Source organism: Drosophila busckii, chromosome X, assembly GCF_011750605.1.
Source record: "Drosophila busckii strain San Diego stock center, stock number 13000-0081.31 chromosome X, ASM1175060v1, whole genome shotgun sequence".
NCBI lineage: Eukaryota > Metazoa > Arthropoda > Insecta > Diptera > Drosophilidae > Drosophila > Drosophila busckii.
Window position 1 is genome coordinate 11,127,443 of NC_046608.1, and position 27,767 is coordinate 11,155,209.

Here is a 27,767-nt window from a genome sequence, read left to right on the forward strand (position 1 = left end):
ATATGTACAAATTTGTATATATGTACATATGCATATATGTATATGTCTACACACACACACACACGTACACAAAATTGTTCAATTTGCATTCAATGGACCATTATCGCTGCTGCTGCTTCTGTTAGGTGGCTAACGGATGTCCGGTCTGATATCAGCCCACGGCGCGTTCGTTTATTGGGCCAAAAAGCATGAAGCAAATTTTTGGGCAAACATTCTCTTTAAGTTCGCTTAAGCTTTCAAATTTCAATGTTAAAGCTGTTGGAGTTATCAATTTCTTATTTATAAGTGGTTCTTAGTCTTTTAAGCCATATATATACATACATACATACATATATAAATATATAAATGTATGTATGTACATATGTACAAGCAGCTCAACAAACTTTCTATAGAAATGAAATCCCATATCATATTATAAGACTTTGTAAATTAATCAAGTCTTTCTTCAAGCCTCTTCTATAATAAACAGCATCGAACACTTTTAATGGTAAAAGCGGGTAACTCAGTCAAACAAATGTGTATATGTATGTATGTTTGTTTGCATGCGTGTGTGTGTGTTTATCTTTAGTAATGTTTATATAGCAAAGCATGCTCGAAACGGGGCCTCTTTTGCAGCGAATGTTCGGCTTTGCGACTCGCAACGAGTACAATGCTTATCTCTGTGCGCCGCTGTGTGATGCTTCGTGTATTATATACTTTATGTACAAAATATATACATACATATATATATATATATGCACCTTAAATGTAATATATGTATGTATATATAGATGTGTGTGTGTATGGCAGGGAAAAAACAACTGGTAATTTACAAACTGCGGGAAAGGCCCGGGGGAGAGCTGACTAATTAACAAAGTATTTTAAAATCAAAGTTTTTTATTTGCCGACGAAAATATACTTAAGAACTACATTAAAAAAGAAAAGCTGAGCTTATGTATGTATATGTTAATTCTGCGGATCTAAATGAAAGTAAGAGAGTGAGAGAGTATGAGAAAGCATCTGTATCTGTAAAAATGAATTAAATATTTTGGGAAATGCACTCAAAAGAGCGACCTTTTTTGCGCTGCGCTGTTGACGTCGCTGTCGGCGTCGCTGTTTCGCTTTTGCCTGTGCAATAGCCCAGCTAACGCCGTTGTCACTAGCGTCAGCCGGCCAGCAATAAATAAAACAAAATATATATAAAAAAAAAACAAAAAGAAACAACAAAAACACACACAAAACGCTCTCGTGCCCGCTGCTCTGTCCACCGTTCTCAGCGTCGGCAGCTGCTGTCTTGTCTGCTGCGCCGTCTGAAGCGGGGCCTTTCTCGAGTATGTATGTATATCGCGCGAATAAATGAAAACTTCTTGCATACACAGAGAGAAAGAGAGAGAGCTGGAGAGAGAGAGAGAGAGAGAGAGAGAGAAAGAATGAATGAAAGAAAGAAACAGCGAGCGAGCGAGTAAGAGTGAGAAGTTAGCGCAGGGCAAAGCAGAACACAGAGCCAGGGCCTGCGACTGGACTCGGACCAATTTTGCTGGCATGCTACACGAGCTCAGCGCGTCTATTTCTAGGCAGGGGTCGCTGGCAGAGCCGGGTGGTAGCACTACTACTGTAGTGGTGGTGGCAGGCAGGCAGGAGGTAGGGTGCGGGGTTCGGGGTGCGAGATGCGGGGCAAGCAAGCTGCTGCCAAAAATAGAGACTCCCCCGCTATACGGTCTGCTGCCCAAATACAGACATAGAAATTTATACATACATACATATACATACATATGTATATGTATTGGCAAAGTGAAGGGCAGGGACTTGTTTGACCCACGTTGCACTCATCATACATACATACCTATGTATGTATGTATGAACATATAGTGTAGGTGCATGTGTATGTGTAGAGCCGAGCCGAGTAGCGCCGAGTCAAGACTAAAGCCAGACGTCGTCGGTCTCCTTCAGCTCTGCAGCTCCAATGTGTATATATTTGAATCGCACATTGCTTAAGCTTCCCTTGCACAGTGGTCACTATATTTACATACATATATAAAATTAGATATTTGGAGAAAAAAAAAAAAAACATTTCAAATTTAGTTTTTGAACTTGGCTTAAGATACTTGTCTCAATTATCGAGATTGTACTGTACCTACATACATATGTATATAGAACCATTTGGAAGTTCCATTGCAAATTTGTTTGATTTTAATATGAATAGATGTGGAAAAAACGTGTTTACAATTAAGAATAATTCTGTTGAATTAAAAATTCGCTACAGAATATTATATGAGCTGACTGATAATTATATATAAAAACATTTATATATACAAGTATATTTCCAGGGCTTTTTTTGTGATGCACTTCTTAAATAAGACATTAAAATTGTCCCACTGTAAGAGTGCCGTTGTATACTAGCAGCTGTAACTAGTAGCTAGCAGCGTCGCTTAGCTAGTCTATGGAGAAGTGCATAAGGGGTTGCAAGGTGTGTGTTGTGCAGCAGCAGCAGCAGCCGCAGCAGCAGCAACAACAACAAAAAGAAAAATAATAACAACAACGAAAATTAAAAAAACAACACCAAAAAATCCAACAATAGCAACAAAAACAATAACAGCGGCAATAGTGACGAGGCCAACAGCAGCAATTCGGCAAAATGTTCGGTTGCATGCTCGTGTCTTTGCGTCGACGTCTGCTGCAACGACGGCAGCAGCAGCTCTACAAACATATATACATACATACATACACATGTATGTGTGTTGATGTATGTATTCTGTTTTTCTTTTTGCTTTTAGTATGTACATACAATTATTGTATGCATATATGTATAAACATATGTATATATGTATTTAGTTTATGTATTTGAAAGCATACACGCGCAAAGCTGCTGCGCTGCAAGCGTCGACGTCGCTGCTCTATGTATACACACACTTGCGAACGCGCGCGCACTCATACACATACATAATACTAATACATAGAGACCGCACACATTTTTCAGTTGACTTCGTTGAAATAATTTTCGTAACAACGATCACACTCGTTTGTGTATTGCGAAGACGGGAGGACGTCTCGTCGCTGTCCGCAGAGCAAAAAGCAGCAGCGTTTTTCTTTTTAGCGTCGTTGTCCGCCGTCGTCGTAGTAGGCGTCGCGTCGGCGGTTTATAATCAAACAAACAAAGTATACAACAAAGCAAGAAAATAAAACAAAAAGAGCAATAACAAAATAAATGAAATAATTTAGCGCAATAAAAGTCAACAAGTATACATGTGTTCATGTGAGAAAGTTTTTTTTTTTGCATATAATACACTTTTTTTCAAGTGATTTTAATGTGAACTTAAGCAAAAGCCAACTGCATTGTAAGTGTGTTTCATAAATTGCAATTTGCAAATCAAAATACAATCATAATACATATTCAAATAAATGTGTATGCGCTTTACAACTGTACAAACATACAAACATAATTGTTGTAGTGTGAGTGTGTGTGTGTGTTCAAATGCTTGCCAATTGCATGGAAAAGAAATTTGCTAAACACAAAACGGAACGACGCTAGCGCAGTCGACGTTGCCGCAGCAGAAGCAACAAAAAACACCTACTACTAAGAAAAAGTGCGCGCGAAAGAAATAGCAAGATATACAACAAAAAAAAAAACAACAACAGCAACAATAATGTAAACCCCAAAAGCAACACAACAACAACAGCAGCAGCCAAGCAGAATGAAATAATATCAACAACATAGCCGAAGCACGTTTCTCTTTGTGTGTTTGTTGTTGTTGCTGTGTATGCGTGCTATATATGGCGAGTGTGTATGTGTGTGAGTGTTTTTTGTATGTGGCCAACGGCCGGACCAGTGTTGCCATATCTGTGTCAGCGCTTAGTATGCCGATGCCGGGAAGAGAGACAACCTCAAAGAGTGTGCATGAGAGAGAGACAGAGAGAGAGAGAGAGAGAGAGTAGAAAGAACAGTGCACTGACTGTGTTGTATATTAAATTTCTTTTCTTTTTGTTTGTTGTATGTTGTATTTGGCAACATACAAGAAACAAATACAAAAAATAAATTTAACATACAACGCATATTTATTTTTTTGGCATATTTTTTTTGTTGCAGTTGATGTAAAATGAAATAAAGCTGCGCAACAAGATAAAGATAAAATAACAACGCGCAGTCGAAATCAAAAAAACAAAAAAAAAAAAACAGCGCAAAGAAAAGTGAAAAGAGAGAGCCGATCGAGAGAACAATTAGAGAGTAGTGCGTGCGATTATAGTGAGAGAGCGAGTGAGAGTCGGCGACATGTCCAGCAGCGACGATGTGCTCATCACGAGCGTCATTGACGCCAACGGGCAACCGTTGCCACTGCATGGCAATAGCCTGGGCGGCATCGCTATGCCGGTGAAGCAGGAGCGACCGGATGATGCCGAAATACGTGAACTTGCCGCCAAAATGAAGGAACAACAAAAGCAACAGGCCGCACAGCAGGCCAGCAGGCAGGCAGCCATGCATCATGCCAATGGCGTATCTGCTGTCTTGGGCCCAGGACCCGGGAGCATGCAGCCACCAATGACCAATGGTCATGGCCAGACCAACATAATGAGCTTTCTGTCGCGCCACCAAAAGCTGCCCAATGGCACAATGCAGATGGTGCCAGCGCTCACAGCAAATGGTCGTGCCAATGGCGCTATTGATAGTGAGCACAAAAAGGCCGGCAGTGGTCCCTGCGACGAGGAATCGATCAGGGGCCACTTCGGCTGGGCGCAATTCGGCAAAGTGTCCATACCCTATATATACAGACAGTCGGAGAAATATTGTTCGGTGCGTATGATTGAGCTGAAGCTGTTGGGCAAATATCTGAACTGCCTGCATCCGGATATTTACTCGAGCTGCACCTGCGTGCGCAGCTACTATATAACGGACTCGGAGGCGCGTCTCTTCATTGAGATCAACCATAAGCACTGTGATGGCGAATTCGGTCGCGATATATTCACACAAAAGGATTTGGTGGTGCGTCTAAACGACGCCTCCAAGTTCTACCAGTTCTTGGACATATGCTATCGCAAGCTGGTCTCGGGCAGCAAAACGCCCTCGGAGAAATGCGGCTTCATACGCATCAACAAGGAGTCTGTGGTGCCGTATACGGTGCGCAATAATCAGCAGGTGGTGCCGCTCTTCTACTTCGAGGGCGAAACGGAGAATCTGAAAACCAAAGCGGAGCTGCTCAATGGCTGGGACTTGGCTTATTTGAAGTTTTGCTGCAAAGTGCAGGGCATACGCAATGAGCTCTTCTCCAGTGAGAATGTCGCTGTCATCTCGCTGACCGACATCAAAAGCTATTTTCCCAATGGCACCGAATTCGAGGATTACTGGCCCAGCAAGGTGGTCGACTCTAATCTCTTGATTGGCAATCGCACCAATGTCACTACCAATGTCAACTGGACACGCCAGCCGACGGCCCCGCCGCCAAAGATTACCACCAACAGCAGCAGCAGCGTTAACAACAACAACAATAACAACAACGTTGGCAGCGGCGGCAGCGCCAATGGGGGCGGCAACAGCAGCGTACAAAAGTCACAACAACAACAGCATTCCAGCGCCGTCAGCGCTGCCGCCGCCGCACAGCAACAACATTTGATGAAACAGCGAGCAGTGGCCGCTGCAGCGGCCGCCGCCACTGCCAATGGGGTCACAAATGCCAGCAACTTCTCCCCCCAGGCCGCTGCAGCGGTATTCAACTCACAAGCAGCCGTCGCTGCCGCCGCCATGCTGCAGACAGGTGGAAACACACGCATGCTCACCCAGGCCACAGTCCAGGCATTGGCCAGCGGCAGCTGGAATAATGCCCAGCTCCATGCCCAAATGTTGGTGAGTAGTTCTATATTCTATTTCGCATGCTACATGGTGTATTACATATAAGTTGATGCCCTCCCCCCACAGCGCGCAAAACTACGAAGAAAGTGGTGATAACGAATAACGCATATGGGGGCTAATCCGAAAATATTTTTCGAAATTTATTTATTTGAATATTAATTATAAGTGATGGATTACCGATATCAAAAGTTGATTTGAATATGTATGAGATGAAATGGCAGGTCAAAGAAGAAGAAGAAGAAGAATGGCTTGAAAAATATATTTTTGCTCTTAATACATGTGTACACATTGGCTTAATGGGCCAAAGGGTGTAACAGGCAAAACAAAAATGTAACAACAATTTGTTTGTTATATATAGAAAAAAAAACTGGCAAAACACAATATACGCAAAATTGAATACGCAAATTTAATATTGTATTCAAAGCATTAAATTCTTTATAAAAACTTTTTTTGTTGTACTTCCAATGAGAAGCAAATAAATTTGACAAAGAGATTGCTTGGCATACTTTACATGGTTAACATTGTTACAAATTTATCAATGTTTGTTCATTAAGTGTTCATGGCTTAAATACTAAGTACATACATACAAATATTAAATACAATTATATAAACACAAACAGCAGAAGACTCCACAAAAATTTTGTTTGACCGGTTGCATTTCAATTCAATAAAACGAACTTGCATTTCCAAGTGAATGGCTCTTTGCTATAATTTTTGTTGTTGTTTTAATTTTGTTTTTTGTTTTGCATGCATCTCATTCTCTTTAACGCACGCTCTTATTTATTTTAAAGCCAAGAGCAGACAACAAACAGCACGCTGCTTTTTGCCAACGTGTGTGTGTGTGTGTGTGTGTGTTTGTGTGTGTGTAAACTGTCTCTGCCTCTCTTGTAGTCATTCACCAATGAACGCCGACGCATGTCATCTACTTCACTTCATGCGTGTATGCATGTGTGTGTGTGTGTGTGTGTGTGTGAAAAGAATTGATTAATGAAATGCCTTTAAGATAATATTTGTTGTTATTGTTATTGTTATGAAAACATATACATACATATGTATGGACATTTTAGGCAGTAAACCGGCAGTAAAAAGTAGCAGAGAGCTCGTTCCTTATATACATATGTATATATATATATTTTTTGCTAATAAAGTATTGAAGCAAGACTAAAAGTAATTTTAGTACATTCGCGCTTATAATTACAAATGTATATGTGTATATACATATGCTGCATTATATACACATATATACATATGTATGTGATTTTCTTTAGTTCAGCAGCAGCAGCTTCATTAACTGGGTCATGCATAGATACACGCTATGCTCTCCCTCTTGCTCTCTCTCTCTGTCTGTCTCTCTCTCTCTGCTGCTGCTGCTGTCGCTGTCTTTGGTTGTAGTTGTGGTATATGCGTGTGTGATTGTGTGTGTGTGATTGTGTGTGTGTGTGTGAGTGAGTGTGTGGCAACCTGTTGAAGCTTTTATATGTGTAGTACTTGCTTATGCGCTCACCTGCCGTACAAAAGTTTTCTAAAAACCACACTTTTCACAGTTATATTAACAGCCATACATACACACACACACGTAGCTAACATATATGTGTACTCGCACACACACACACACACACACACACACACATACACAACACTTGCATTAAGTTTTTTTTATATTTATTTTGCAATTTTCCATTTATGTGTTGTTTGTCTTTTTTTTTTTTGTAGGCACAACAAACACATGCGAATTCGAATCGAGTTGGCACATATCGCGAGCACCTGAACAACATGATGCTAAGCGGCAGCAGCCGCCAGCCGTATTCCTATAACAATCCTGCGATCTCAATGTCCTCCGTGAATAGTCACAGTGGTGGTGGTGCCAATGCGCCGCCTCCACTGGTTCGTTCGGCAGCGGGCCAGAATGCTGCCAATCACATGTAAGTATTTGCAAAAAGTTTGTTGACTTTTTTTTTCTTGACTCTTGACTTATCGATTGTACATATATGTATCATTGTTGCTATCGATAAACGTTTTGTTGTAACTGCGCTGCTGTTTCGAAATTTAAGAAGCAAATTCACACACTATTACAGTTACTATTTATAATTGATAATTTTTGCTAATTAATAATACATTATTATACTTTTACGTTGATTTTTACGTTGATTTGTCTATCAATTAAACTCATTGATTGATTGATTGATTGAGCCATCAAAAAGCAAATCAAATGCGCAGAAATTGTGTTTTTCAAATTTTGTTGTAATTCGTTTATTATGTATTTTCTTCACTCTAAATTAAGTTTGATAATTTGCCATTAGGGTGCCATATGAACAAACAAACAAAATATAAATATATACATCACTATATGCTTACATATTTGTATGTATGTATATATGTATATGTAAATGTAATATAGAAGCAATTTTTGTGTTTAATTCTCTTCTTCTATGCACCAATTGATTTTTCATCTTACTTAGTTCTAAAAAAAAAATAAAAACAATAGAAGAAAATAAAACAGAAGAAAACGGAATATCGAAATCGGCGTTTGTGCACGCATTTTATTTAATTTTAATCAAATTTCAAACTGTGTTTTGCCATTTTTAATATATACTATATAATATGTTATGGAATTATAAAAAATAATCGTAATACGCATTAATTATTTTGCTACTATTCCTTTGCCCAAAAATGAAAAACAGAAAGAAAAAAGTCACGCCACATTATTTTTTCGTAATATTTTATTCGAAGAAGAAATTTTTCAAAACAAATATTTCCATGTTTTTCTTATTGTTGTTGTAGTAAAAAAAAACCTTTCACATGACATAAATGCCTTTTTTATATACTATACACTACTATACATACCACACACAAAAAACTGCTCACAGTTAATTGTTAGAGTATGCAAATTCTACCTATATTTCATTATGAACGTCATTGCATTTTATGTTTTTCAAAATATTCACACACACAGACACACACACACACAATTACTTTAGGAATAAACTTTCAACCAACTAACTAGTCCAAGACAAAAATACTAAATCTGATTGAAATTGAATTGAATAACTAAATGGTGTACACATCACTTTTTGAAAATAAGCAAGAGTGTTTCAAATGCCACATACACTTTACATACAAACACACATATATATACACACATACATATGTACATGCTTTCATCAATTCACTTCACTGTAGTTTTTATATGTAATTATCATTTTGATTTGCATAAATTGTGTTTTTTAATTTTTGTTTATAACTTGCATGCTCTTGCTTAATACCTGGAACGCTATTGAATAACAATAATAGTATTAAATAAATAAACTATTTGTAGTAGCTATGCATAGAATTAACACGGTTGCAATAAATATTTTATACGTTATTATCAATCATATTTTGGTTATTTGCTTAATATGCTACTTTCTGGATAAATGTCTAAGAATTTGACAGACGAATCGATACGAATCGAATCGAGTCGAATCGGATCGAATCGCTGATAGAAGAACTACAACATATTTTGAAAAACATGAATACGCATTAATAAGAGCATCAAGAGCAGAACGATTACGATTAATTGTTTAAATGTATTCTTATTATTATGAAAATATATACATATACTACAACGAATATATGCATACATACATATGTACGATATGTATATACATACATATATGTACATATAAATTATTTATGGCTGTGTGTACTGACTACCCCTAATGTATTGATTTGTTTTTTTTTTTTATTGGTTTTGTTGTTGCACTTGAAATGAAATCAAAGAACCACCACGACTGTTGACTTCTACAATGACAACAACAATTACAACAACAACAACAACATGAATTACAATTATAACACCAACAACTACCACAACAACAACAATTATAACAGGAACTTTAAAAACATTGATGGCAGGTATTCTACCTATGGCAGAGACTCCTTCCGTCCAAACACCCAACAACAACCACCACTACCCTCTCGGCCCACCGAAATAAGTCGCAAACACAAGAATCCAAAAGAGAATCGTTTCAGACATTTAACCTATCCCACAACACAGTGATAGATCGAGATAACATTATATATAATGCGTGTACAAGTTGATAATTGGCAAAATTTCTAATAGTAATTACCATATATAGTAATTAAATATTAAAGAAACAAAGAACACAGATATATACGATATGAAAATAGTTATGGCAATAAATGTGATATGTTAACAATACATGCATACATGTGTGAATGTATGAACGTGACACACACACACACACACACACACACACATATACATATGTAGTAAACAATTAAACTGTGACGCTGCAACAAATAAGTTGCAATTAAATTGTTTATTTTGTTCCATCACACAAGCATTAATACACACAAACACACACACTCACATACAAATACACACACACTCACATACAAACACACACACACACGTTAACACATTTAGCGAATAATTAAGCATAATTTTGAAAAACAGATACGCTTAGGACACAACACTTAAATGGAAATAAATGTATAACAACAAAAAGCTTCAAAAAACAAACAAACATTTAGTGTTTTTATTTATGTCTACACATATAAACATGTTAGCCAACACTACGCTACACAACACTACACTGGAGCTGGGTGCCGGTGCAATTCAGATCAACAACTCATGTACACAATCTCTCTCTCTGTGTGTGTGTGTGTGTGTGTGTGTATACATTTGTATTTGTGCGTGGCATACATATGAATTTTTTTTGTGAGTGCGTCTAGCAACAAAATTTGAAAAATGCTTTAGGAACAAAACACAAAAGATTACAACAATTTTACACACAAGAAAAAAAAAAAGAAACAAAAAAAACCTTAACAAATTGAAAAAAAAACTCACAAAACTGGAAATTTTGCAGCAGATTGAAAGCAACTCATGTATTGTATATATATATAATGTTTCTAGGTCAAATATCGAGCAATCACTGGTGCAACAACAACAACAACAGACACAACAACAACAACAGCAACAACAACAACAACGACAACAGCAACACCAAAATAGCACATTTAACCATGCACAACAACACTCCCCAAACACGCATAGTCCACGTAGCCATCATGGCCATGTCCTTGCCAATAACACTCGCCATCAAATGGCCGGCGGCGGCGGCGGCAACAGTTGTTCGCCATCCCCCACCTCCTCCTCGAATGCATCCTCGAATGCATCAAGCAATGCCAATGTCAGCCTCAGCCTCAGCCAACGCCAATCTAATGCCGCTTCAAATGCTTCGGCTGTGGCCGCCGCTGTGGCTGCCAATATGCAAGCGCTCTTAAATTACAATATGCCCAACGCGAATCTGGCGTTGTGGAATCAGCTCTCCCCATCGGAGCGTTTGCTTTTCACACAGCAAATCAAGGGTGGTGGCAACATGGTGGGTGGCAGTGGCGGTGGCGCTAGGGGAGCAAGTGGTTCATCTCAGAAATCGCATAACGCCTTGGGCATTAACTATCCATCGCTGCCCATGGATACGGATCTGATAACCATGTTGGACTATAAGCAGGCAGCTGCTAACAGCAAAAGCAACAAAGCGGCCGCCTCAGCTGCTGCTGCTGCTGCTGCTGCTGGTGGTGGTGGTGGTGGTGGTGGTGGTGGTGGGGGCACCTTTACCAAGCCAATTGTGCCACCCCTAATACCAGATGAGCAGCAGCTGCTGGCACAGCAGCAGCAGCAGCTAAGTGGCAAGAAACGTAGCAGTGGTGGTGCAATAGCCGGCGGTGCTGGTGTAACCACAATACCCTTGAATTCCACGCAAGCCCTAGAGGATTTCGAAAAGAAATTCAATATGACGGCTGAAATGCGTGCCGTTATACACAAGGTGCTGGCCAATCCTGATCTCTCCACGTCCATTCAAACGAATGCCAATGCGAATGCATCACATGCCCATGCACATCCCGTGCCCTCGTATATATCGCCACCCATGTCGCCGGCCATTGGTGGTGGCGGTGGCGGTGGCGGCAATGTGACCACGTTGTCGCTAGCTTCCAATCCGAATGTTACCATAACGCCCCAATTGCCGCCGGGACATTTTTTGCACTCGCCCTCCAGCAGCTGCTCCAGCTCGAGTGCGTCCACCACAGCCGCCTCGCCAAATGGCGCTCCGAATGCTTCATTTGGTGCTGGTGGTGGCGGTGGTGGTGCATCCGCTGCTGGTGCAGCAGCGCGTCAAAAGAGCGTCATATGCTCCACCAAGTCCAATTCACTGCCACCTGCCATATTGTCGTTAGCCAATGTCGGCTCCGGCTCCAACAGTTCCTCATCCGCGAGCTTGCGGCATAGGCAGTCAATCGGCGGTTACGGGCGTCAGTCACACAGCCATCAGTTTAGTATCAATAGCCATCACTTGGATAGCAGCATAGGCAGCACAACAATCACACCCAGCACCACGCCCACTGAAGTAATCGATTTGTCTTCATCCCGAAGGTCGCTGGCGGCCTCCGCATTTCACCAGCAGCAGCAGCAGCAAGCGGCGGCCGCCGCTCAACAGCAGCAGCAGCAGCAGCAACAACAAGCGCAGCAGCAGCAGCAGCAACAGCAGGCCGCCGCCGCGGCACAGCATCAGCGAATGTCCGCCGCCCTGGCTCATCACGCCCAGCACCTGCAACAGAACGGCGCTCGGACTTCGACTAGCACCTCAAGCGCTGGCGGTGGCAGTGCCGCCAGCAACTCTTCAAGCGTAAATAGCGCCACAATGCATCTGCAGCGCCACGCGGCTCTGGCGCAGGCAGAGGCCGCCCGGGCGGCCACCGATGGGGCACAGCGGTTGTGCGTTATACCGGAGATACCAACGAGCAGCATGAACCTGCATCCCTACAAGGTGCAGCGCGTCTGCGTGGAGAAGCACTTGGTGCCGTGCATCAACATGAAGGCCTACAACGATTCCGAGCAGCTGATGACGCTAACCGAGTTTCAGAAGAAATTCTTTCCCACGGTCACACTGGAGCACTGCAAGCGGCTGATCGAGGCGCTCGGCGTGGAGCTCTACAAAGCCAATCGGTAAGTTGGCAATAGCTTAGAAAAATTCGTTAAATAAGTAACGAGTAACGAGCGCTGTATAGCAGCGAGTAGTTACTATTACTTTTCTCTTGCCTTAACATTAACTAATTTACTTTGAATGCAATTGAAAGTTTCAATTTAATAAGTTAACAACTCTACCGTAACCTTTTTTACTCAACAACCTCTTTGTTCTTGCTTCTTCTTTTTGCTGATAAAACAGGCGTCAGGTGCAAATACTTATGGAGTACGATCGTACCTACAATGAGAATATGCCGCTGGTCCAAGTGCGGGATATCATCAAGTATATGACACAGCTGACGTTCATGACTCATCAACCAGAGCAGCCACCTTCGAAACGTTCACGCACTAGCTAGGATTTAAGCTGGGGAGCACAACATTTGCCACCAACAACAATAACAACAGCACCGAGAAGAACAAGAACACCCACAATATTAACACCAATAATACTAAGAACACCACCAACAACAACAACAGCAGCAGCAGCAGCAGCAGCAGCAACACCCACATCAACAGCATCAGTTACAACAACACCCAACACACCAACAACAGAGTCAATACCAACAGTAGACAACATTACAACAATAGTGACTGCAACAAAAACAGATAAGTTTGCCAAGCAACATAAAACGATCGCACACTTGGCACCGCCATCAACAGCAACACCACCACCAACACCACAACAACAACAACAAGCAAAACAACAGAAACAACAACACGAGCAACACCAAAAGAAACTGCAGCAGCAACATCCACCAAAACAATATTCGCCACCAATAGCACACAGCAGCAGCAGCAAAACATACGAAATGTTGTACTCCCACAACCAACACCTGCCAGATCACTCAGAAATGCCACTTGCGCTTACTCGCCAGCAGTCGCAGCCGCCGCCGCCGCCGCAGGAACCGCCGCCCACGCGTCACCATCAGCCCCCGCAAGAGCCCCCGCCCACGCGTCACCATCAGCCGCCGCCCGCGCGCCACCATCAGTCGCCCCAAGTCGCTCCACCGCATGCGCACCCCCAACACCAACAGCATCGTCAAGAGCAGCAGCGGCAGCAGAAGAAGCGCCAACACGCCGAACACACCAGCTCCAGCTCCAGCAGCAGCAGCGGCGGCGGCGGCGGCGGCAGCACTAGCACCAAGACCACCAGCAGTGCCAGCGCCGCCAAAGCCGCCGCTCAGCAAAGAGCCGCAGCCGAGCATGCTTACCTATCCACGTTATACGGCAAGGCGGCCGCCAACATGCTCAGCCCACCACTTAGTGCCGCAGCCGCCGTACAGGAGCAGCGACATAGCAGCGCCGCCAGCAGCTACGACTGGAGCCTAGCTGCGACCACCACTGAGCGCCAGCGTCGCTTGCTGCCACTAATAAACCCACTGCCGCAGCCACCAGATGCGCCAGCAGCTGGCAGTGCGACGCGTGTGGCCGCCATAGCTGCCGCAGCGGCCGTTGCTGCCGAGCGGCATCAGCGTCAGGCCCAGGCCAGCATGAATCGGCGGCACAGCATTTGCGCACCCGTTATTTCCAGCCTGTCGCCCGCTTCGTCGACCCACTCCTCATCGGCGGCTGCATCGCCGACAGCAGCAGCAGCCGCGCTGGCAGCGGCCTCTTATTATGGCGCCTTCTCAGCGCCATATCATCATATGAGCGCCGCTGCAGCGGCGGCAGCAGCGCATCATGCACACGGCCAGCCATCGCCGACGATTTATCCGCCCACGCCGCCGCCATCGGCGCCCTGGGTGCATCCCTGGTATGCGGGTGATGCGTTCTAAGCACACGCTCAAGTTAAACTCTTTCTATGTTAAGTTATTTATTAACCTGTTTTACACGCAGAGGAAGTTTTTTTTTATTTACTATTTTTTTTATTTTTTTTTTTATATAACTAGCAAGTAGATAGGCTAACTAATTTCTAGGCATCATATGCCATACAAACACAAAGAAAATAATACAATTCTTGATATCGATAGCAGTTAATGTAAAAACTATCGTTAATTTCAACGTTTCTTGAAATTTCTGTAATTTTTCACTGAGAACGCAAAGAACTGATTACATTAAAGTGACAAAACACACACTACTAGCAAAAAAAAAGAAAATCTTAAAAAATATTTGAACATTTTCCAATGTCAGCACACACACACACACACACACCCACACACAGAGACAGACAGACACACACAAACTCTCTTGTTTCACTCATTCTTGTACATATATAAGTATAAAAAAATATATATGTATATATATATATACAATAATTTACAATTTGTTTGTTTAGTAATGCGCGCTTGACAAAAATGAATGAACATTTAAAAGAATTTGCACCCAAGCAGCAACAATTACAACATGTTCGCTGTTCGTCAACTGACTGCATAGTTATTAACAGAATCTTTCTAGCAATATATGCATAAATAATTACATATAGTATAAATAAGTAATATAAAGTCATTAAATTAAATGTCTAAGCAAGAAATTAAATTTCTTGCATCCTAATTCATAATTCAAATCAAAATGTAAAATATACAAAAACCGGCAAATGCAAGCAAAAACAAAAACAAATGTCAAATATAATAGTATTGTTCTTCTACGAAAAACAAAAACAAAAAGCATAAACAACAAACAATTGACGTTAAGAACATGTTCCAAATAAGCAATCATCTACTTGTATGTATGTATGTTATTTGTAAACGAACAATTCCCAAAATCATTAAAACAATTCAACACAAAAACCAGAAGCAGAAGAAAGAGAAAACAAAATATGTTAAAAACATACAAAATGCTTATGTTAAACAATTTATTTATATATATAGAGATATTTACCTATATACATTTAATCGAATGCATATGAACATACATATGTATGCTAGTATGTGTATGTAAATTACAAAAATAATATCCGTTTTATGGATTATTTGGCAAAGAACAAGCAAACCGCAAAACACCCAATTGTATTATTATTATTATTATTGTAGACCTTTTTTTTGTGCTGTTATTTATTAGACGGGAATTGATTTAAACAGGAAGCAAGTGGAGAACAATTTATACTTTATTTAGTTTCAGCATTCATATATCCATGGCTGTTTAATATTTATGTATGCTACACATACCATTGTATCTACAAACACACACACACATACACCTTAACTATTATTGTTGGTTTTGAAGCCTCCTAAAGTATTTAAATTATGTTTGGTTTTGCAAGGCCCACGTAAATTAAAATTTAAATAAATGAAGAAACATGAAAATAAAGAAATGAAAACTAAGCAAATTATTAAAAACAAAGTCTGTATATTTTTATTTTTAATTTTAAGAAATTGAAAAAAAATTGGAGCTTTGGGTAGCTACAAAATTCAAAAAGCTTTTCCACCAACTGGGCGATTCGAAATTTTAAATATTATTTTCGCCTTGCACAGATTTGTAAGAACATGAACATGAGCGCATTAAAATATAATTAATAAAAAAGTGATTGTTTTTTAAATGCGTTTTCCTGTTAATTTTCTTTCTTACCATGATTTGGCGCTCTAGCCGTACGTTAATGTTCAAAGTTCAAGTCAGGCTGATATTTGTACGAGCAGCGTAGAAATAAGAATTCAATAAGTGCGAGCGAGATGCAAGGAACGTAACAAATTAGCGAGTATCATCCACAATAGTATCGTGTGAGCGCGCTCGACAAACCGATAACGATAGCGATGAAATACTCATTGCAGCTGCATTGTACTGGATAATACCTGCAAGTTGTTGTTTGCTCTACAGCCAACAAAACATTCACATAAATATAAATAATAATAAAGCGCAACCCCGAGGCGTAGCCAAACAACGACAACGCAATGGGTTTTCCGCGCATTCTCAGCAAAAACAATAAAATCTATACGAAACTGGGAGAATTCTGTTTATCCGGCGAAAGTTTTTGGATTGTCTGTCATACTTGCCAGGAGGAGCTGCAAACGCAGGATGCGTTCTGGAAGCACATACAAGATGAGCACAACTTTCTGCACGGCGTGGCCAAGGTAAGTGTAGTCTATATACTATTGATTAGATGCAAGATCTGCTCTTTAATAATGGTTCGGTGCTCAATATGCGCGCCAAAAAATTGTTATTGCTACAATTGTGTGTATGCGTTTGCGTCGTTAATCTCCATATGTTTGTGTACTTGTACGAACCAGCAGGACCACAGTCGCACTTCCAGCTATTGCCTGACGGATGTGGAAACGGCGACAGCCACGACTGGAGCTACAACGGCACAGGCTACTGGGGGCGTCACGGCAGTATCCGTGCCATTGGCTTTGTATCATTGTGCGGCCAAATACAGTGAAGAGGAGCAACGTGAGGTGGCCGCCGCCGTTGAACTGCATGAAGCACAGCAACAGCAGCAGCAACAACAACAGCAGCAGCAACAACAACAACAACAACAACAACAGCAGCAGCATCAGCAGCATATGCACCAACAACAACAGCAGCAGCAGCGAGATGCTGTTAAGGACATGGCCGAACTGCATGCAGTCGCGACAGCTACTGGCACACGTACCAACAGTGGCATTGACATTAAAGTGGAGCCCACAGGCCTGACGCTAACTCCAGACTTGCAGGCAGCAGCAGCGGCGGCGGCGGCGGCGGGAAACACCACAATTTATCATTTATCACAAGTCGTGCCTGCACCACCGCCGCCACCTCCAACATCGAGTTTCATTAGTGCCGGTACCTCCACCTCAGTCAATGTGAGCAGCACACCACCACATGCCACACTGGGCGTCGTTAGCACAGGCGGCACATGCACATCGGTGGCCCCGAATACAAACAGCAATACTGTCATGCAGCATGCCTGCGGCACACTCAGCATGTCTGTGGCGGCGGCAGCGGCTGCTGCGGCAGGTATGCCACTGCTGGCTGCACAGGAACTGGCGCCCAAGGATTCCAACAGCACAACGGCCAGCGCCAGCAGTGCCGTATCATCGGATGATGGCGAGCGTTGGTATGTCTGCGATTATGGGACGTGTGGACTAAAGTTTAAGTACAAGTCGCGCATGGAGCTGCATCGTGTGGTGCACAGCAAGGAGCGTCGTTTCAACTGTGATATGTGCAGCGCCTCCTTCAAGCAGTCGTGCAACCTATCTACGCATCGCAAGAAGAAGCATTCAATGCGTGGCATCAAGAGCGATCTGTTGCCGCAGCGCTTCTTGGCTGGGCCATAGATAGAGTTAACGTTGGGCTATGCACAAAATTTTCGTAGCCCAGCTTCGCAACTTGGGCGGATAGTGCTAATTCTTAGTATATATATATATATATTTCTTATATGTATATGTATATATATATGCATATATGCATATATGTATGTAGCTCTCCTTCTTCCTCTTTCCAATAAGATGGCAGTTGAAATTTATAGCCTTTCCATAGCAAATTGGCACTTCGATTTTGATTTTTTACAATTTAAGCTTCTGCATGTACGTACTGTATTCGGTACATATCTGATTTTTTCCCGTCTCCCGCTGTATACCACATCCCCATAGATATTTAAGCAATGTAAATCTTTAGGCGAGGTTATGTTAATCTCCATGGGCATGGCTTGCAATCATATTGGTGTACTTGCACTGATTGCAAACTGTGCATTATTACGAACATATACAATATACATATATATAAATATATATATATATATATATATATATACATACACACATATACATACATATATGTAAATGTATATTATAATTAAAATCTAGATGTATATGCAATTTTTATGTAGTAGATAAGATGACACATGGCAATAAGCCAATCATAAAGAAAAGAACCCAGTTTCGAAACCTGTTATAAGAACTGAGTACTTAATGAATCCTTGTTATGTAGTGTAATGTAAAATCGTTTGGCATAACAATCCGGTGGCAGCGCAGGCACTGGCGCATTTTTCTGTTCCCTTGGATTATCATGTTTGTATGTTTATCGACCTCCTCTTCTGCCCAACCCAGCGCCTTTTTCTTTTAGTAATCTTCCTTCACCTTCACCCCAACCCCCATCTGGAGAAGGAGTTGGATCTCCTTCTCTGAATCAGTATCTTCCCCAGCCTCCTTCTCCAAGTGCAAATCCCAATCAAAATCTTCGCCAGGCGCATCTGGCATTGGATCCGAAACAAAATCTTCTACAGCCTTTTTCTCCTTCTCCTTTTCCATCCTGCTCCCACTCCTTCACAGGCATTTTTGTCGGCAGCTGCTGCAAAAGCAGCTTCTGTTGCCGTACATGTAGCAGCTGTTGCTGCAGTAGCGAGCATGGCCAACAATCTCTCGGTGGCCGATAGATGGCATATTTGGAGGTTCGTATCTAAGCTAAGTTTAAAGATACTGGTCAATTAATTATTTCATACCATTATTTAGGCAAGACACAACGCAGAAAATGGAGCTTGATGTTGTTCATTAGGGGGAATACTTCGAGGTTCGTATCTTAGCTAAGTTTAAAGATATTGGTCAATTAATTATTTCATACCATTATTTAGGCAATTCACAATTAAGTCCTGGCGCTTAATGCTTGCCGCTAGATGGACGGGATTTTTAGCAAATGGCTTTAAAACTGTTATCCGAGTACATTGTTGAAAGCAAACAGCAGGTGTCGCGAGTGCATATTCCAAATAATTCATTAAAATTAATTTATTATTTTCTCTACATTTTCCAACATATAGATCTTCCTTTTGTAATAGTTAGCTACGAAAATGAGCATAAATCATTAAGCAGTGATGTTCATAACAAATTGACTGGATTGGATTCTTAATTTGAATTAAGCTTTTGCATCATCAGTCAATGGTGAGTGTTTTCTTATATTATTAATTAACTGCAACAAGTCAGCGAGTCTGGCTTATTAACTTATTGTTAAACTATATCCTAAGAGCTATAAGTGGTAAAACATTGTTCTTAAATTATTCATAGTATTGAACTGTTCAATTACAAATTAATGCAATTTTGTTTTGCATGCATGTGAGTGCATAGAAATCAAAATTGAAATGTATGTACATACATGCATGGATATATGCCCATGTGTGAATTGGGAGCACAGCGAAGAGGAAAAAATCGTAAATGAAGCGGAAATTGGAATGTGTGTGCGCCAAACGATTTTTTTGAAAGGTTTTTTGTGTTGATGTCTACTCCTCTTTGCATGCAACACACAGTCACACACACACACACACACACACACACATTGAGAGGCGCGCACTCAATTTGCTTACAAGCCTTCACACTGGAGAGCTTCTGTCTGTCTCCACGTACATGCATCCGTATCCGTATCATAGCATAACATACATACGTAAGTAGTCACAGCTCGGCTTAAGTTTGAACGGCTGAGCTCACCAGACGAAAGTTCAGCTTTACGTATACGTAATGAGCGAGAGCGAGTGACAAAAGAAATGCAAACTATTGTGACTCTCTCGCGTATTTATATTAATTATTTAATGCAATGCATTTAAAGTGCATTCTTTGTATCAATCCCCACCCGCCAGCGGACCCATGTCATTGCAAATGCGCCGGATGCTGTTGTCGCCACTGTTCGATTGCGCTGCCAAATTAAATATTTGCAAAAATTGCTGGCTCCCAGTTGTTTGTCGTCGAGTGGCAAAGAAAGAAGATTAAGTAGCGCGGCTACAACTCTTCAATACAAAACTGAAAATATTTTTGGTCGTGCCAAGTGCGTTAACTGTGCCACTGAGTTGGCTAATTAAATGCTACCACTCTCTGTCTCTTTCCACTCTGCCTCGCTCTGGCGCTGACTGGGTGAGTTAACTGAAAGGAAAGCACAAATTGAAATTCCTTTTGTAACAGCCGAATGCTTTACATACTACACAGCTTACAGTCCACAGTCTACAGTTCGTAATGTACACTGCACAATGCACAATTTATATACAAAGCGGCTTTCGAGCCGATATAAGCGATGTACGCTTTGTGAACAAAATAGAAATTGTGTTTCAGTTGTGTGTGGCAGCCTCACTGATTACACTGCGCAGCAGAACAAATATTACGGCTCATTAGTGAACGTAACTTCACTGTTTACCAGCAATGCGAATTGTTGGTGAAGCACCAATAGTAATGCCATCAAGAATCGTTTCTCAATATCCCATAATTCTGCAATATCTTAGCATTGGTGAATTTATATGTTAGCTAATTGACCTTGCTGCACTTGCAAGCATTCAGTTGTTTTTTTGCTAGTGTAGCTAGCAGCAAATGTTTCGTTTTCGTTGGCAGCGTTAATTATACTCGCTCTTGCAGCTGGCAGTTGCAGCTGCTGTTGTTGCTGTTGCTGCAGTTGCAACTGCTCTGACAGATGAGGCACGTAAACGTTTGTGATAAGTTGTGCTTAGCCTAAATTAGACTGTCGCTTGATAAACACAGAAATTAGTTTAGCCAGCACACACCCTCTCTCTCTCTCTCTGTCTCTGTTTATATTGCGTATATTATATTATGCTGCATGTGAAAGCTAAAAGCCTTTTAAATAAATTCATAGTAAACTAATTATTTGCTGACAACATGCATTTTATGTTTTCTGTCGGCCTGCCTCTGTTTGCCTGCCAGGCATCCAAATGCAAAAATATCAATTATTTTTGTCCTCGGGCATTTAAATGGAACTCAATAATGCAATTGACATGCAAATGTGCATACATGTGTGCAAAAATGGATGCAGCGTTGCATGCAACAAGATTAAGCTACCAGCAACAACAACAACAACTGCCGCACAGCGGCTTTATGGATAACAAATAATAATAATCGCATTGTTGCAGCTTGCAGCTAGAAGTTTAGCTGCTAAAGTGCATTTGGCTGGAGGCTCAATATTCATATTCAACTAATTGCAGTTTAGCTGTCGCAACAGTAAACAAGTAGCCACAGCCGCAGCCAGAGCCACAGCAGTGGCTGCAACTTAAATTTGAATTACAGTTTGCGGTTAACAACCTACACTGAATGCAAAGGGAAATTTACTCTTTTACTTCCAGGCATTCCACGAGCGGGAAAACAGGGTGTGCGTCTTAATAAATAGGGGATATTCGCTTTTAAAAAATATTCAACAAATATGCAAATATTTCGCGCTCGAAAGATATTTTCATGCAGCTCTTATTTTCAATTGAAAAAAGTTTTATATAATATAAATTTATATGTAAACCTTATCCTGATATCTTTTAAATGTATTTTGTGAGGGTTTTTTTTTTTTAAATTCTTAATTGCAATCTCAACTATTTGTAGTTATAATTATATTTAATTTGACTGTTTTTTTAAATTATTTTATTTTATTGTTTGGATTCAATTGCAGGAGCATGCACAGTTCGATGCTTGCCAATGGAAATTTTCCAGCGCGGTCTTTCGCTCAAGAAGGGAAATTTGCTCTTCGCAGTTGCAACATGTTGCTAACCGCCTTGCTGTCACTATGGCTTAGCAACATTTGCGTGTGGGATAAAGTAAAGGATTTGAGCTACTTGAGCGTCTAAGCTTGCGTTGCGGCAGAGACAGAGACAAAGGCAGGTAAGTGGCATTGCTGATATGCACATGTATGGGTAGAAACAATTTGGGGGCCATTGCTGGATTACGAGAGGCTTAGATGAATGTCTAATGCTGTTTGCCTGTCGCTGGCTTACTGGACTATTATGGCTGTCAAGGACAAGAGCCTGAGCGGCAGCGGCAGCGGCTGTAACATTTTCATAGCCTAGTTTTGAGCGCGCTGCAGCTGCAGCTACATTAAGCCTACGCTCGCTTTGAGCAGCAAGTGGCCTGGCTGGGTTGCTGGGGGGAGTGGGAACGGGCTCTGGCGGGCCTTAGCCACACACAATGGTCGTTCAATTGAGCAGCATTGAGTCGAGCGGATAACAATGAATGCTACTCCTGCGGGAGCTGCGGGCCAGAGCTTTGGCGTCAGTCGTCGGTCGCAAACAATGTGCTGACTGGCTGGCTGCCGCCTTTTGGTGCAGGTACACTGGGCGTGTGGGCGTGGCAGCTCATGTGAAACAAAAGTTTTAATTTTTAAATGAATTGGCAAAAGTTTGATGGAATTTGTTGCTGCCGCTTTTTTGTGCCTTTGCTGCCATTTTTCATTTTGATATTTTTCACATTTTATAGCTTTGCATATTTGTATTGCATTTCAACAACACAACACAACACAAAGCAAATCAGGAAGGAGAACAAAACGCATTAAACACAAACTTGGTAAATTCCTTAAAAGCTGCTTCGGATCATTTGCTATAATGTTTTTGGCTGTTGGTGCGACTGACTTAAAGTCTATAGAAATGACAAATGGGGCATCTTTTTTAATTTTGTTTAGTCCTTTAAGGAGTCCCTTGCCTTTTTCACTTATTTATTTATTTGGTTGTGCCTTTTGACGCTTTGTTCTCAATATATGTACATTTCATTGTTCATTCCTCTTGTCCCTCTTTTGTTTGATAGCGTACGTGTGTGTGAGTGTGCGAGTGTGAGAGTGAGCGGCGGCTTTTTATTTTATTACATATTTTTCTTTAATGTAATTTATTTGATTTGCTTTCATTGGGGCCCCTCTCATCTTTGCTAAGCTATTGTATACACTGGTCGGCATATTTATTTAGACGAAACATTTTGGGCCAATGTTTCGCTTTGTAACTTTCTGTTTCTCTTCAAGGAAAAGCATCGAGCCCATCAGAAGTTAGTTTAGCTGGATACCAAGCTAGGCATTTCGATAGAATTTTGACTACGACTAGGCCGTAAATATGTAAAAAGGATACGCATTATGTTGCCTCTTGCTTGAACATAATGGACTATATATTATATATTAATTGTTTAATCGCCTTGCAATATTTTCAGCTTTTTTTCGAAGCCAACAGTGCCGACTAGTGTAAATATATATGTATGCATGTATGTACGTGACTGTGTTGACCAATTCAGACTCAGATTCGTTTGATTTCGTCATCTCATTATACGCATAGTATACTTTACTTTATACATTAGTCGATCATTGCGGGGAGTAGAGCATGAGCATGTTAATTAGCAGTCTAAATTTGCATTCGTTGCATGCACTGAAACTGAATTTGCTTTCGATACTGATACAGTGACTGATTAAGTGATTATAACAGTCTGTCTGTCTGTTGTAGCGTGAGCCAACTGTAGCCGCATTCTTGACTAATGCTCGCTTTGTTATTGGGCAGACAAAAGGTCATAAGTATGTATATAAAATAATATAAACTTGGGCATTGCTGACAACAGGCGAACGTTCGTTCATTTGGGCATTCGGCCAGCAAGAGTGCTGCCAAGGCAAGTTAAGTTAGGGCAGGCTCGCATTACGTATACGCAATATATTTCCATGTATGTATACGCATATGTATATTATGTTATATTTAGTTACGCAGCGTATGCAAGTGCTTATGGGTTTTGGCTTTGGCTTTGAGTTGCAAGTTATAAGTTTGAAATGCCAGCAGCAGGGCCAACTAAGTTGCCCGAGCTGGGCCGGGCCGGGCCAAGTTATGTATGTAAAGCGTTTTGTGGCTGCTGCTGCTACGCTGCATTGGATTACCTACAATATATATATGTAAGCTAAGCATGAGCATGAGAAGTTGGCAGCAACATGGGCTTGTCAGCATATGAAGGAAATATCGTTTATTATAGTTAAATGTCTGCTGCACGTCAACGCCGCCGACATTGCTGACACAGAGACTTGATGAGCAGAGCAAGCAAGAGGCCTGAGCGGCGTTGATAGCTTCCTGACTTCAACTGAAGGTACACACACACACACACACACACACACTCACACGCACAAGTGTGAGGCGTAACGTGAGCAAATATCGCTTTATGGCTTACACTTGGCTGCGCCCAAAGTGTTCGTGTGTGGAAGCGAGAGAGAAAGAGCCAGCAGACTGTTCAGTGAACACTTTAAGAGCTCTCGCACTGATAAGGTCTATTATAAAGCGGAAGCATCCAATGATAAACTTTAATTGGCTTTTGGAATAATTTTCAATAATTTGTGCCAACTGCCGAAACAGCTTGGCTAACAACCAAGCAGCCAAGTGAGAGAGAGAGAGAAGTTGAAAGAAAGTTAAATAGACTGTCATTGCTTCTGTTTTTTTTATTGTCGTTGTTGTTCCTTAGCTGACAGTCAGCCAAGTTAATACAATTGTAGCTGCCCAATTGCTGACCGGATAGCGAACGATTATAGCTAAGGACATAGCAATAATAATAACACTTGCATAGAATGCCAAATAAATAAATAAATAATAATACAATACAGCAATGACTGCCAACATATGTTGCACATTTGTTGTGCTCACTGTACTTACTGTACGTATTTACTTAAGCAAAGGCAAAGTAACAATGCGTATACGTAACGTGTTGAAATTCATGCATGAGCAGCTAAAACCAATCGTGACGCCCCCTCCCCCCCCCTTTCCAACCTTGGATTCCAAATACTGACCTCTGCCTATCCAACCCCCGCTATCTATCCGTGAGTTTGAGGCTGCTGCTATGACAGATTGTTATTGTTGCTGCTCGAGCATTAAATTGCTTTATTATGCTTAACGTTATTATGGGGCCGCTCTGCAATTTGTAGATGGTCACCACCACGCTCAGCCCCTTCCACTATTCGTGTTTTGTTGTAAAGCGGCTGCTTTTCTTGTATTTTCTCTGCGTCATTTGGCTTGGCTTGGAAATTTTCGTCCAAAGGACAACTCAAGTACAATTTGACAATGTGCTCAGCTGTGCGTTTGTTTTCGCATTTAATTTTCGATTTGCTTTCAATTGGAATATAGTATGTATAACGAGAGAGAGAGCCAGCCAGCCAGCCAGCTAGCTGCTATATATGCATGTCATTTGCATAAATATTTGTGCATAATTATATGCTGTTGCCCACTTTAAAAGCTTTGGGCGCTTTCAAGGCGTTCGTCCACACAAATCCCAAAGATAAAGCTTGGCTAATTGAAACTGTCTGTGTGTGTGTGTGTGAATCATTCAATAAGCGTTATGGCATTAAAACAAAGTTTTGAGCCAAGCTAAGCTAAGCCAGCTCATGGCAAGACAGCGCAACAGACGCTTTGAAGCTCTAAGCCAGCAGCTATGTTGCCAGCTTGGCCTGCTGCATTTTGCTGATTATACACTTTGACATGGCTTATGGGAAATGGAAATCACGGATATAACAGGCAGATCAGCAACACAAACTTAGTCGATAGGGCCCTCCTCGTTTCTTATTTATTTACAGCTTTTATCTCCTCGCTCTCACCCAGCAAATTTATAGAAAAAACTTTTGACGCCCACAATATTTAAGCCTTCAACTCTTTTGTTTCTTATACAACCTAATCAATCAAATTTGGTATGTTTTTTTATTTTTGAAAATTAAACTTTTTTGCTGCTTCAAAACCGTTAGCATTTTCTCAATAGCCGAACTATTGCGTCAAAGTGTATGGCATCGCTGGCTGCGCTCAGCTTTAATGCATTCTTTTATTTATAATGCAAGAATTTGCTGATTTTCGAATTTGAGCATAATGCACACTAACACGTACGTAGATTTGCACTTGGAATGCATTTGGCTTTAAGGACATTTGTGTATGTATGTGGTTGTGTGTGTGTGTGTGTGTGTGTGTGTGCTGTGGGGTCCTGCTGTGCCATTGTCAGCGGGACATTCATGCTCAGTCATCCTCGAGCATCACTTGTGCGCTTTCGCTTTGGTCCGCATGCTTATTCCAAAGTAAACAACATAAATTTTTGTTAAAGTCAACACACAGCACAGAGCACAATGTGCCAGCATGTCCTTTGCCCAAACGAAAGTCCTTACAATGGCATCCAGCTGCCCCGAGGTGCTCTATACGTCTGTATGCAAAAACATATCTAATTTAATATAAAATTTCAATTAGTTGTCACATTGCTTGGCTTAGCTTTGCTTTGCTGTTGTATTTTAGCTAGTACATATATTAATAAAAAAAACATACCGACATGTGCTCAAATGGCAGCAGCTGTTGCCACAGCGCCAAGCAGGAGCTTCGAATGTGAATTCAATGCTGGAGCTAATATTATATTTATGGCTGGATTCTCTCAGTGTAATTGTTTTCCCAGTCGTGCACTTACTCACCCAAACACAGAGACGGACTCGCCGACAGCTCGATGTCATTTTAAAGTCAAGCAGGAGACGCCACTTTGGCACTGCCAGTGCCACTGCCACATGGCTATGCAACATATTTTTCAGCTGCTCAGGTGTGCGCTGTGCCCTACGCGAGAAGCAGCTGGCGCCAAGTGTGGCAAGTTGCAAGCAGCTGGCTATGCTCTGCTCTGGCTCTGGCTGATTGATTCGCCTTAAGGACATGGAGCCTTGGGCTTTAAGCTTGCTATTTAAGTGGCCATGCTTAAAGCGAGCAGGCTATAAATATTTTATCACTTACCAGATTATTTATTTATGTGTCTGTGTGTGTGTGTTGACTCATGGCTCATTAGCAAGGTGGCCCAAGAGAGACTAGCTTTAGGCTTTGCATTTATGCATATATCCTTTTGGTTGAGCCCAAATGTCAGCCCACAAGCGTAGGCGTAACCAGCGACTAGTGTGAAGTGCAAGGCAAACATAATAAATACGCTAACGAGCAGCAAAAGCCACAAGTCAAACAATAAAACAATGGCAATCAGCCAGCAATCGCACAGCAACGACTGTTCGAGTTCTAGACACAGTCAAAACACACTTTATGTGGCAAAGATAAATCAGCTTTTGGCACAACGTGTCGTATACTTTATGCGCAATAGATCGTTCCACTTTAAGCTTGTCAGCAGCAGCAGCAGCACTCAACAGCTAGCTGCGGCAAAATCGAATAAGGACATGCTACGCTACAGAATCTTATTACAGGCAAAGTGCAAAGGGGGAGGGGCGGGGCGGGCTGGTTGGTTGAAATTAAATAAAGCAACAAGGGGGTAAAAAGCAATTCGAACAGGTAAATTGAGTTTACACTCTAAGCAGGCGTTGGCCCCAGAGCTGAAGGCA

At 41.4% G+C, this 27,767-nt stretch overlaps 2 protein-coding genes across 3 annotated transcripts; both read left to right on the forward strand.

Moving 5' to 3' along the window:
* Nucleotides 1-3,002: 3,002 nt before the first annotated feature.
* Nucleotides 3,003-14,941, forward strand: LOC108606484. Its single transcript, XM_017996623.1, is given in 5 exon segments — nucleotides 3,003-3,314; nucleotides 4,064-5,812; nucleotides 7,532-7,740; nucleotides 10,737-12,827; nucleotides 13,048-14,941. Coding segments are annotated over 4 exon segments (5,439 nt in total). The 5' UTR covers nucleotides 3,003-3,314; nucleotides 4,064-4,246; the 3' UTR covers nucleotides 14,621-14,941.
* Nucleotides 14,942-16,579: 1,638 nt separating this feature from the next.
* LOC108606485 (AT-rich binding protein) lies at nucleotides 16,580-18,086 on the forward strand. 2 transcript variants are annotated; one of them, XM_017996624.1, is made up of 2 exons: nucleotides 16,580-16,849; nucleotides 17,006-18,086. In XM_017996624.1, exons 1-2 carry the CDS (start codon nucleotides 16,670-16,672, stop codon nucleotides 18,029-18,031), a joined length of 1,206 nt encoding a protein of 401 aa, XP_017852113.1. In that variant the 5' UTR covers nucleotides 16,580-16,669; the 3' UTR covers nucleotides 18,032-18,086. The 2 variants fall into 2 exon arrangements, with proteins under 2 accessions (XP_017852113.1, XP_017852114.1); XM_017996625.1 differs by having other exon boundaries at nucleotides 17,009-18,086.
* The last annotated feature ends 9,681 nt before the right edge of the window (nucleotides 18,087-27,767 follow it).

Excerpts from the sequence above, each read along its gene's own strand:
- LOC108606485 (XM_017996624.1), top strand. The coding sequence starts at position 16,670 with ATGGGTTTTCCGCGCATTCTCAGCAAAAACAATAAAATCTATACGAAA. Across the intron at positions 16,850-17,005 it reads TTCTGCACGGCGTGGCCAAG|CAGGACCACAGTCGCACTTC; the intron begins GTAAGTGTAGTC and ends TGTACGAACCAG.